Here is a 10056-nt window from a genome sequence, read left to right as displayed (position 1 = left end):
GAATCTGTGTGCTAAACCTTGGTCTAAACAATCATAGTTTCACTGTTTCAGAATCATAAGCCACTCAACAGAAGGACACGTGTCCCTAACTGAGGACAGAATGGTCATTTTGATAGGAGTTTGGTTTGGTGGAACCGAAGCCATCATAACCTTTAGAAGAAGATTACCATACGGCCCCCATTATTGTACAGCTAGGAAATTTGATTGGGCTAAGTTCAAAAATAACACCCATCAGCATCACAAGCCATTTGCAAATTTTTCTGTATTATGTCTGAGCTGTAAACCTTGGACTCAAATTCAAAGAGAGAGAGAGAGAGAGAGAGATAAAGTCTTCTCTAATCAGGAAAAGGAAAGGTTTTTGGTTTGTGGGTCTGAGAAAAGTTAGTGTCTTGTTCAGAGAGATTTTTGAGGGTGGGGAAGAGAAGATTATTGGGTGGGATGGCAACATTTGCAGGGACAACCCAGAAGTGCAAAGCATGTGAGAAGACTGTCTACTTGGTTGATCAGCTCACTGCTGACAACAAAGTCTACCACAAGGCATGCTTTAGATGCCACCACTGCAAGGGCACCCTCAAGGTGACTTCAATTTTGTTTCCTAAAACACATCTACTGATATAAAGACACTCGCTTTTGCATTGATTTCATGGTTTCTGATGCTCTTTTGTTTCTGTTGGTCATGTTTATATCTGTGCCATGCTTTTCTTACATCATTTTTGTTTGTGCTCAATTATGGATATTTCTATATGGTTTCCTTTTTCTTATAAGATTTGGATGATCATGATGGATGGATGTGTATAAATGAAAGAAAAGAAAGATTGAGATTTCCTTCTTTTACAATTATAACTTGTTTGATATTTGAGCATGGGGTCACTTACTTAGCTGTCTAGCTGGGTTAGTGAGCTCAAGCCATTGATCTTTGGATGTGGGCATGTAGATCCACTGGGAATTGTACTCTTCATTTGATACATCCAAAAATTTATTTGCATTGACAATGCTCTCGAAAGGATTTCCTTTTAATTGATTCATTCGTAAACATTGTGATCGATATATACTTTGTCAGCTTGTCATCAAGATATGATAAATGGTGGTTAGGTGCATCTTAGTATGCCTACTAATATGTTGCTTAAGTAGAGTTTTAAGGAACATGAATGTTTGTACGGTTGAGCTTTCCTTGAAGATTAAAATTTGTAGTCATGTGAAGGTGCTTTCTGTTCTTAGAAGTAAGATTGATTTTTAATTGTGGATATGTTCAAAACTGGTGATTCACCCCAGTTGTCAATTACCTTCAAATTTCTGATCAAAAGCTTGTTCATAATTGTACCTGGACCACTTTTTCATGGTTGTAATGAAGGGACTTGTTCAAAAATCCAACCACAGAATATATTGAGTATCAAGCTAAAGAAAAGCTTTCTACAGTGTGAGAATAAATTATACTGCCTTATTCACGTTAGAATTGAATGCTGGTAACAATGTGCTCACTAAATTGCCAACCATGAATCCATTATGTCTTCTAAGTTCCTGGATGGTGATAGAGGTTCTAATAAATTGAGTTTCTGAGCCTAGGTGGACCCATTAAGGGTTCAGTTCTTTTTCATTTGAAGTTTGTAACTAATTCAGAAACCAGGGACCTGCTTGCCGCATTTAATTGTGTGTGACTCTTTAATCTTTAAAAGATAGAAAAGTTTTACTCTGTTTTTCTAGTTGTACTTGATTGTTTATATATTTATGAGGATGTCTTATATTTAATACTTACTTACTTCTGTCTATGCAGCTTAGTAATTATTCCTCTTTTGAGGGTGTTTTGTATTGCAAGCCTCACTTTGATCAGCTATTGAAGATGACTGGAAGCTTGGATAAAAGTTTCGAAGGTTATAAGCTGCTATGACTTGTCTTAAGGCATATTTACCTATCTGCTTGCTAAATTGTAATGTTGGATTCATTTTTTACTATTGTTGTGCTTCAGGTATACCAAAAACTGTTAGAGACAGATCAGAACAGGTACATGCCTTTCTTTTTCTGATTCCTTTTTTATTTCTTTATTCCTACAATTTATATATGGTTGAATGAGAAAATAGAATTTACGTAGTGGGATTTAATCTTGTTTCTAGAAGTTTATAATAATCACGCTAACTGTTCCAATTGTGAGAAAATTTACACAGGTCAACAATAGTAAAGTTTCTAGTTTATTTGCCGGGACTCAAGACAAGTGTGTTGCTTGCAAGAAAACAGTTTACCCTATTGAAAAGGTAAATTTCTGTTCAACATATCAATGAGCTTTGCAGGATTGAATCATATTAACCTTATTAAAAACGTATTTAGCCAACTATAGTCTGCTTGTATGGAACTGTCTCGTTTATATGCAAACACAGATTTGATCCGATATGGTTTTCCGACAACTTCCATCACTTTTACCTGCAATTATGAATATATCAATTGCATGACATTTAAAATCCTGCATTCTATAATCTGATTGCTTCATTTTTCAGGTGGCAGTTGATGGCACATCATACCATAAGCCTTGTTTCAGGTGCAGCCATGGAGGCTGTGTGATCAGCCCATCAAACTACGTAGCTCATGAGCATCGTCTCTACTGCAGGCATCACCATAGCCAACTATTCAAGGAGAAAGGAAACTTCAGCCAGCTTAGCAAGCAGGAAGAAGTTCAAGGGGTGACTGAGAACGCAGAGTCTTAGTGGTTAAATCGAAATGTTCATGCTAAGTTCGATCACTCTCACAGTGGGGTTTCTAAGCAAGAGTCCGATGCAACTGTCGTAGCATACAAGAAGAGCTATTGGGGTTCCCTTTTTCTATTTATGTAATATGTTGCCGGTACAAAAATTTGTTTTGCGCATTGGTGCTAAGTTCTGAGTGTGAGTTTGAATGGATAAAATATACAGCGAGTTAAAGCCTAGTTTTTCCAATAAAATAGCAACAGGCTGAAATATCCTATGTTTTTCAGATTTGATTTTTGATATGGTTTCATTTATAATATGGCTACATGAGTGTCTGCCTCTTATCTTTCATCTTTGCCTACAAAACCAACTTTCTGTCTCCTCATCTGTTGTTTTCTTAGTTATATTCATCATTAAAATAGAAGTTGATGGCCTTGGCATTTGGGGCCCTGCATTAGTATTCTGCATGAAAGGGCTGGTTGGCTGCTTCAATTCCAAACAGCCAAAATTTGACGAATTCCTCCCATGACATGGCTCTTCTTGACTCACTCAAACGAATCCTTAACAATTCTTAAAATTGAATATAGATCAAAGGAATCCTTGTCTGAGTTAGCTGTCTTTATCAAACACAGTTGACGTCTCACTCCCCAGTTCATTATATATCTTATGTATGATCTCAAAAAAGATAACATATTACAGGGTCAAAACTAAAGACCATGTTTATTTGGTCCACACATGAATGGAGAACTTGTTCGCAGGCGACTGGTGAAAAATGGTTGTAGGCAATTCTGGGATTGAGCCTTTTTGGTGCGTTTGAGTTCCAAAGTGTATATTGGGCCTTTGTTGTTCCAGTCATGGACTTCCCTCTCTCCCAAAACAAGTTACTTCTATGTTTCTAACACAAGATTACAAGTTTCATTTGATTTTAGTTAGGAAGAGAAAGAGCAAGCAGCTGCTTGTCATATCAAATGCTGAGCCTGAGATTTTCATCCAGGTATTAAAAAATTCAAGGACATTTATATTGAAGTGTGAGCATCCAACCCAAAATCAAGCGCAATGAGGGGAAAAGTGAAAAAAAATTATTACGCAAGCCTTAATTTGCCGATGACGATACGATGATTGTCATTCAGCTTCAAAGGCCAATTTTTGTCAAAGTTATGGTGGAGACTAGTCAAAGATTGTTCTTGTTGTCACGCTTTTAAAGAGGGAATATGTTCCTACAATGATTTTGGCTAGTCTAGTTCTTCCATACTTTCGTTAGAAGCAAACCAAGCTGAACTGAATGATGATTATCTCTCACTCTTACATATAAAGAAGAATCTATGCTACCATTTTGAGAAAATAATTTAGGTTAAGTCACTTTCTGATGAAGAAATTAGATCCAGATAAATGGATTGTGAGAAGTAAGGTAATGCTATCAAAAGGGAAAAGCCATGGATAAGCAACTCAGTAATATGATATATATCAACGGGTTTTCAAAAGGCAAAATGTAGACAAATTTTATGTGATTCTTGTATGAGTTTGTTCAACAATGGAAAACGCATGATGCCATGCCAGCCCCACATCGAAAGTGGGATTTTATTGATTTCATGGAATCTGAGGACCCCAAAATGCATAATCAACTGAGTGAGTTGCATGCCTAAGCAAAAGTAGCCTCATGTGAGCTGTTAGCAATTGTCCTACTTAAAAAGCTTTCCCATGTATATGAAGTGGAGCAATATTCCTCCTAGTGAATATGGTTTTATACATAAAGTTAACAAAGAAGAAGAAGAGAAAACGGAAAGGAAAAGCCGTCTTTTTTGCTTTGTCATCTTTGGTCTGTCTTGCTCTGTACAACGAATGAAAAAAAGATAGGAGCAATCAATAATGATGCTGTTGTTCGGGAAGTTTCCGTTTTTACCTGTGCGCTTGAAGTTGTACATTTTTTGATGGCTTGTCTCAACTCTCAATGTCAAAAAGTACAGGGTTGATGATTAAAGTTAACTTTGGAACCTTTTATAGCTCAACTATTGTTGCTTGAGAATATCTTTTGCAGTTGGATGCTGATATATTTGTCCCCGTTAAAAACCTTACGAGGAGGGAAATTTGAACTCGGGTGCAGAAGAAGGAGCACATGCGTTAAAACCTTAATTTGTTATCTTATTTGAGTATAATTATGAGGCATAAGGGCCATAGATATATAATTACAATAGGCCTGGCCCTGCTGCTTGACTATGATGATTGTGTTGTGTTGTTTGCATGCAAGATAAACTTTCACTTTTTGCTGTCACAAAATTAATTTTTCTTAGTTTTTTCAAGTTCAGAAACAGAAGTTTTAACTATGGATGGAACCAAAGAAATTTTCTTCTTGAACTAGAACTTCCATTAAACAAGAGCTCTTCATTACATTGATTCTAGAGATTTCACCCTTTTCTATACACAACTTACTCAGACCTCCACCTCAAGAAAAAGAAAAAAGAAAGTCTATGCTCATTTAGTTTTCTACCTGCCCCCTTAAATGAACCCTATTGAAGTTTCAACTCAAAAGTACTTTTTAACAAGTCATGCAGGAGGAGGGCTTTGATCTTCTGCAGATGGAGCACCAATTGATCCATATTGCTCCACTGTTGCTTACGCATCATGTGGGAAGATTAGGAAACATGGGATATCAGCCTGTGGCCTCTGAGATGCTGTGTAATGAGGGCTGCCATGTTCTTGACCTGGCAGTACTGGCAGACTGATGAGTTGATGATGATGCTGCTGTTCTTGGTCGGTGCCCTCTCTCATGTTTAGCCACCTGGTCAAATATTTGAGATGATTATTTTGAGTGGTTTTTTTCAACTTTCCATTAATGAGAAAGAAAAAGCATTGAACAGAACAATTAATTCACTCATTTTTATTTATTCATTGGGTTCATTCAATTATTTGTTTATTCATTTAGCCCATTACTTGAAACGAGTTCCAAGCATTTTGTTTATTTATTTATTCATCTACTTAATGATTTAGGCCGTTACAGAAGGAAACTCAATGCTCTTTTCCCTGATTTTATGCTGATTAACAAATGAAAAGAATCTTCTTTTAATATGTTCTTGTCTGAAATATTAATCATAATGCTTTCACTTTAAATAATTATAAATAAAAAATAATTAATTATCAAGAAAATTTGATTGACCACTTTTAGCAGAAGAACAGAAGCAAAGGTTGGTTTGGCTTGAGGAATTCAGGGAACCCAGTAACTTCAAAACCATGTATGCAATTTGAAGAAAGAATCTACTCTAAATGTGACAGGCTGATATGGAGATGTGAATCAAATTAATTTATGAGATGAGATAATGTAGTTAAATTAAAATTAAATTACCTGGTTGTCCTTCTCCAGCTCAGAAGCCTCAGATCTTCTGGCTGCTGTCAGTACTGGCTTCTCTCTCACCCTCTCCTGTGGCTGCTCTGTTTCCATCTGGTTTGAGTGGCTTCTCTTCACCTTTGCTTGCTTCTTTGCCCACAAACCCTTCATCACCTCTGAAAACAAAAACCCAGAAACCAAAATCCAAGATAAACAATTTGAACCCACAATTAAAATGGAAAAATGATCAAAAACAGAGAGAGAGAGAGAGAGAGAGAGAGAGAAAAGTTGAAACCTTGAGTGGTGATGAGCCTGTAAACTTGGCCAAGAACAAGAGTATCAGTTGGCCTGAGAAGCTTTATGCGTGTCAAGCGAACTGAAGTGCTGTTGTTGTTGTCTTTCTGGTTCAAATTCTTGTCTTTTTTATCGCCATTGTTGTTGGGATTGGAGGGGCACAAGGTGGTGGAGATGAGCAGAGCAACATAGTGGCCAGGATTGGCCTTCATGATCTCACTTGCACTCACAGACCAATAAAATTTCTCTTCTTTCCCACTTGGATGTTGTATAACCAAAGTTGCTGCATCAATTGCTTGGCAATTTCCCATTATCCTCTCTCTCTCTCTCTCTCTAACACAGAGACACAGACAATGAAAGCTGAAGAAATGCCAGGAGAGGGAGGAAGGTAGGGGAAGAGGAGGTGGTTTGAGCTATACAACAAGCTCTTTATAGCCACCAATATCCCCACTTCTCATCCTTTACTCGTCTATATCTCTCTCTCTCTCTCTCTCTCTCTCTCTGCACCCTGCAGGCTTCTATTACTTCTGTAATTATGGTTCAAAAGAATAATCAAGCCTGAGGAGGGGTATCTTGGTAATTTTGAGGGAAGACTGTGGGCATGATTATCCAATGCTTCATGATGTGTCGAGGAGTGATTGGTTGGCTGGACAGAGAGAGTTGAGGGGGTCCTCGTGGTTGTATAATACGCGAGTTGTTGTTAACCCATTTCTTAATTAGATGCGTTACATTTGCAACAAGTCATCTAACAATTGCGAGTTAAACTTTAGTTTATGTAAGACGACTTTACGTTGGTACCACGTCACCACATCAACATTAAATTTGATATCTCTTTAAATTTGCATAAAAACTGTGTATGTGTGCCCCTCATCTTGATAAAAGCTTTCAATGCAACGGGATAATACTTTTTGCTATTTCCGGTCAATAACATAATTCTTCACGTGTCATTGTATTATTGATCGGAGATAACAAAACAGTGTTATCTCATTACAAGTAAGTTTTTCTGCGTGATGATCACCTCCACATGAAATAATCAGTAAATAAGGTATAATTTTAGTTAATTAAATGCACGTGTGGCTGGCACCACAAAACAACCAACTAAGACCAACCAAAATTGCGACTTTTCAATTTCATAAGTTATTGACAAATTGAAAAGCTAAATGGTAATGGCATGGCCCCATGTAAATATATAATACATTCTATTCTAGACAAAGGACCACAAATGAAAAAGACGACATTGAAGAGAGCATATATCCGTCCAACATATGATACATCTCTCTCTCCTCCATTGTTCCCCTCGCATTGCCCACCAAACAGGACCAGAGCGAGAACGCGTGAGAATGATAATTGTTTTCCTTTTCGTTTTTCAGTTTTTGGGGTTACGGAAAAAACGGAGAGGAAAACGTGACGAAGCTCTGCGTTTTGTTTGAGGTGGGCCCCCCCCCCCGGCTCATGCTATTTGTACTCCAAATACAGTTTCGTAAGCCTCAGCTTCTTTTTGAACACGTTATTTAAGTACGTGTCGCATGTGAGCAATCTTAGCTTCGGTCACTCTCTGATTTACGTTACGTTCTTGCGTTTTGCAAAAGGGGGGCTTCGAAAAGTGATAGCTGAACAAACCTCTGGCTTTTTGGCTTTCCGTTTCTTCCCTTTTTAATTCTTTCCATGGCGGCCACCCAAAGCAACCTCCATTTTTCTTTACATTATAAAACAAATCTCACGCTCATCCAAAAGGACAGTCGCGGTCTGATTTGGTCCGATTTAAACTTCAAACCAAATACCATTCCAATGTAAGCATTATGCGGTGCATATAACTATTAGTGATTGATTCGGTTTAGTTATTTCCATCCATAAATGATTAAAAATTAAGGGGACATTGAACTCTTCTTTTATCTTGTAATAGGGATTGTGACGTGCATTATTTGAAGCTTTTAGGACTTAGGGCTGACTAAAGTATGATGGATATGAGCGGTAATGGGAAATTATTGTGTTCAAATATCATTCCATGCTTGACCTATTTGCAGATCATTGCAATTGGGTAGGGGGCCACTCTAAGGTTTCCTTCCATGCTCGGTTGTTGGAATGAGGAGCAAACAAAAGTGATACGACTGGATCAAATCAAACTAGTGGAGCCGCTACTCTTATCAGATTTTCTGTCTTTGAAATTACCAATTGATATGGCCCTCGTATCTCCATCAAAAATATTATTTTTATACCAAAATATTTTCACAAACTATACACATTTCTAAATGTGTATAGCGGAAATAAATGATCTACTACTAAAGCTATAAAATTTTATTGATTTGGTTCTGAAAAATGACTAGATTTTTACACATCTTCAAGTCCAAAATACATAATTAGTTTGTTGATGTAAATTACTCTTACACTTTGCTTATTTTACATATTTGTTTAGAATATCTCCCACATGCCTGGCCATCTCATGTGAGATCAAGATGACATCACGTGGCAAATTGTACGCTTCAAAATCTTGAAATACTACACATGTGTCGTCAAGAAGACAAGAAGGGTTTACTCTGACTGCAATTAACAAGCATAAGTTTAGTGGTGAAAGCCAGCAAATCCAGCAAGCAATTCATTAAAACTTGGACATCTACATGGGAAAAGCCACATTATTTTAGGTCCAATTGAAGGGGAACCACAGTAATCATTCACGATCATGCAACTTTGACTCTTGTAGCTAGATCTTCCAATCTCATTAATATCTTATTGATTTGCTAATCTCAGTGTTTTTTTTTCCCAAGCTTTACCCTTTATACTATTGAAAAAAGTGTCGTCAAGATGACCCGTTCTTATATTCTAGATAATAGAACATTGCATAGGACTCATTAATGTAGTGGTTTGGAGTAATTACTCACTTAGGCAAGGTTCTAGGTTCGAGTCCTAGCATCCGTGTAGTTCGTGTGAGTTTAGTATACTATCGCCCCTCTCTCGATAGGAAAGATCCTAAAAAGAACAGATAGTAGAACGTTTACTTCGCATCTAAGGCAAAAAGTCGACCTCTCACCTTCTTCAAAGCAATACGTAGTCCATCCAACAAATCGGGGTTACCCAAAACCCTAATTAAAATTTGGGGACCAGAACCATGTAACATTAAATGAAAGAATATGACCCTTTCTGACTTATCTACAGCCATAAAAAGACAAAAACACATGGCCATGCCCAAATCTATCAAACTCTTTCAATTCTTTGTGCATTTTATTCATGTACCCAAAAAAAAAAAAAAAAAAAAACTAATGGATGGAATCCTACTCCTCCTCCTTTTCATGAATTGAAGTGGGTGGATAATAAATGTAACAGTAATATGTTTAGGTCCTAATCAGACCTCACCAAACAGCAGGAAATCAGAATTTCTGGGAATTTTATTTTGGTAATCAGATGGAGGTAGGTTTTTGTTTCTTTCATAGGGCCCCATGCATTCTCATTTCATTAGCAATAAAACGGTGTATCTGCAAGTTTTCCATACCAAACAGCAAATAGGAAGTTGTGGGGGATTTGATTCATGGGCTGGTTTTTGTTTTCTTCCATCTCCATGTACCCTAATCTGTGACCAAAAGCCGAAGAAGATATCTAATAAAATCATCCACCTGTATTTTAAGTAGTTTGCTCTTGTTTTATTTTATTTTAATTATTTGTTAAACATAAGTGCTTAAACAGGGGTGAAATGTGTCTTCGAGTAAAGACACATCTCCTCTTTCTTCCGTACCTAAAGGATTGGAGAGTGGGATGGCTCCCACACTCAAATTATCAAAT

General features: G+C 37.1%; 2 protein-coding genes across 2 annotated transcripts; one reads left to right on the top strand and one right to left on the bottom strand.

Annotated features, from left to right (window-relative positions):
* Positions 1 to 255: 255 nt before the first annotated feature.
* On the top strand, positions 256 to 2958 carry LOC110766855 (LIM domain-containing protein WLIM1). Its single transcript, XM_021970254.2, has 5 exons — positions 256 to 576; positions 1772 to 1868; positions 1964 to 1998; positions 2160 to 2246; positions 2487 to 2958. Exons 1-5 carry the CDS (start codon positions 439 to 441, stop codon positions 2691 to 2693), a joined length of 564 nt encoding a protein of 187 aa, XP_021825946.1. The 5' UTR covers positions 256 to 438; the 3' UTR covers positions 2694 to 2958.
* A 2053-nt stretch (positions 2959 to 5011) lies between these two features.
* Positions 5012 to 6796, bottom strand: LOC110766857 (uncharacterized). The gene is made up of 3 exons (XM_021970255.2): positions 6287 to 6796; positions 6010 to 6167; positions 5012 to 5448 (listed from the first exon to the last, which is right to left on the bottom strand). The coding sequence occupies exons 1-3, from the start codon at positions 6594 to 6596 to the stop codon at positions 5320 to 5322; spliced, it is 597 nt and encodes a 198-aa protein (XP_021825947.1). The 5' UTR covers positions 6597 to 6796; the 3' UTR covers positions 5012 to 5319.
* Positions 6797 to 10056: the final 3260 nt, after the last annotated feature.

This window comes from Prunus avium, chromosome 5, assembly GCF_965620075.1.
Source record: "Prunus avium chromosome 5, drPruAviu1.hap1.1, whole genome shotgun sequence".
Classification (NCBI taxonomy): Eukaryota; Viridiplantae; Streptophyta; class Magnoliopsida; order Rosales; family Rosaceae; genus Prunus; species Prunus avium.
This window is presented reverse-complemented; position numbering and strand designations above follow the sequence as displayed.

Bases quoted from the DNA above. Each gene is read 5' to 3' on its own strand.
- LOC110766855 (XM_021970254.2), top strand. From the start codon at position 439: ATGGCAACATTTGCAGGGACAACCCAGAAGTGCAAAGCATGTGAGAAG. The intron at 1,869-1,963 runs GTTATAAGCTGC...GTTGTGCTTCAG, and splicing joins CTTGGATAAAAGTTTCGAAG to GTATACCAAAAACTGTTAGA. The intron at 1,999-2,159 runs GTACATGCCTTT...AAATTTACACAG, and splicing joins TTAGAGACAGATCAGAACAG to GTCAACAATAGTAAAGTTTC.
- LOC110766857 (XM_021970255.2), bottom strand. From the start codon at position 6,596: ATGGGAAATTGCCAAGCAATTGATGCAGCAACTTTGGTTATACAACAT. The intron at 6,168-6,286 runs GTTTCAACTTTT...TTTTGTTTTCAG, and splicing joins CAGGCTCATCACCACTCAAG to AGGTGATGAAGGGTTTGTGG. The intron at 5,449-6,009 runs GTAATTTAATTT...ATATTTGACCAG, and splicing joins AGCTGGAGAAGGACAACCAG to GTGGCTAAACATGAGAGAGG.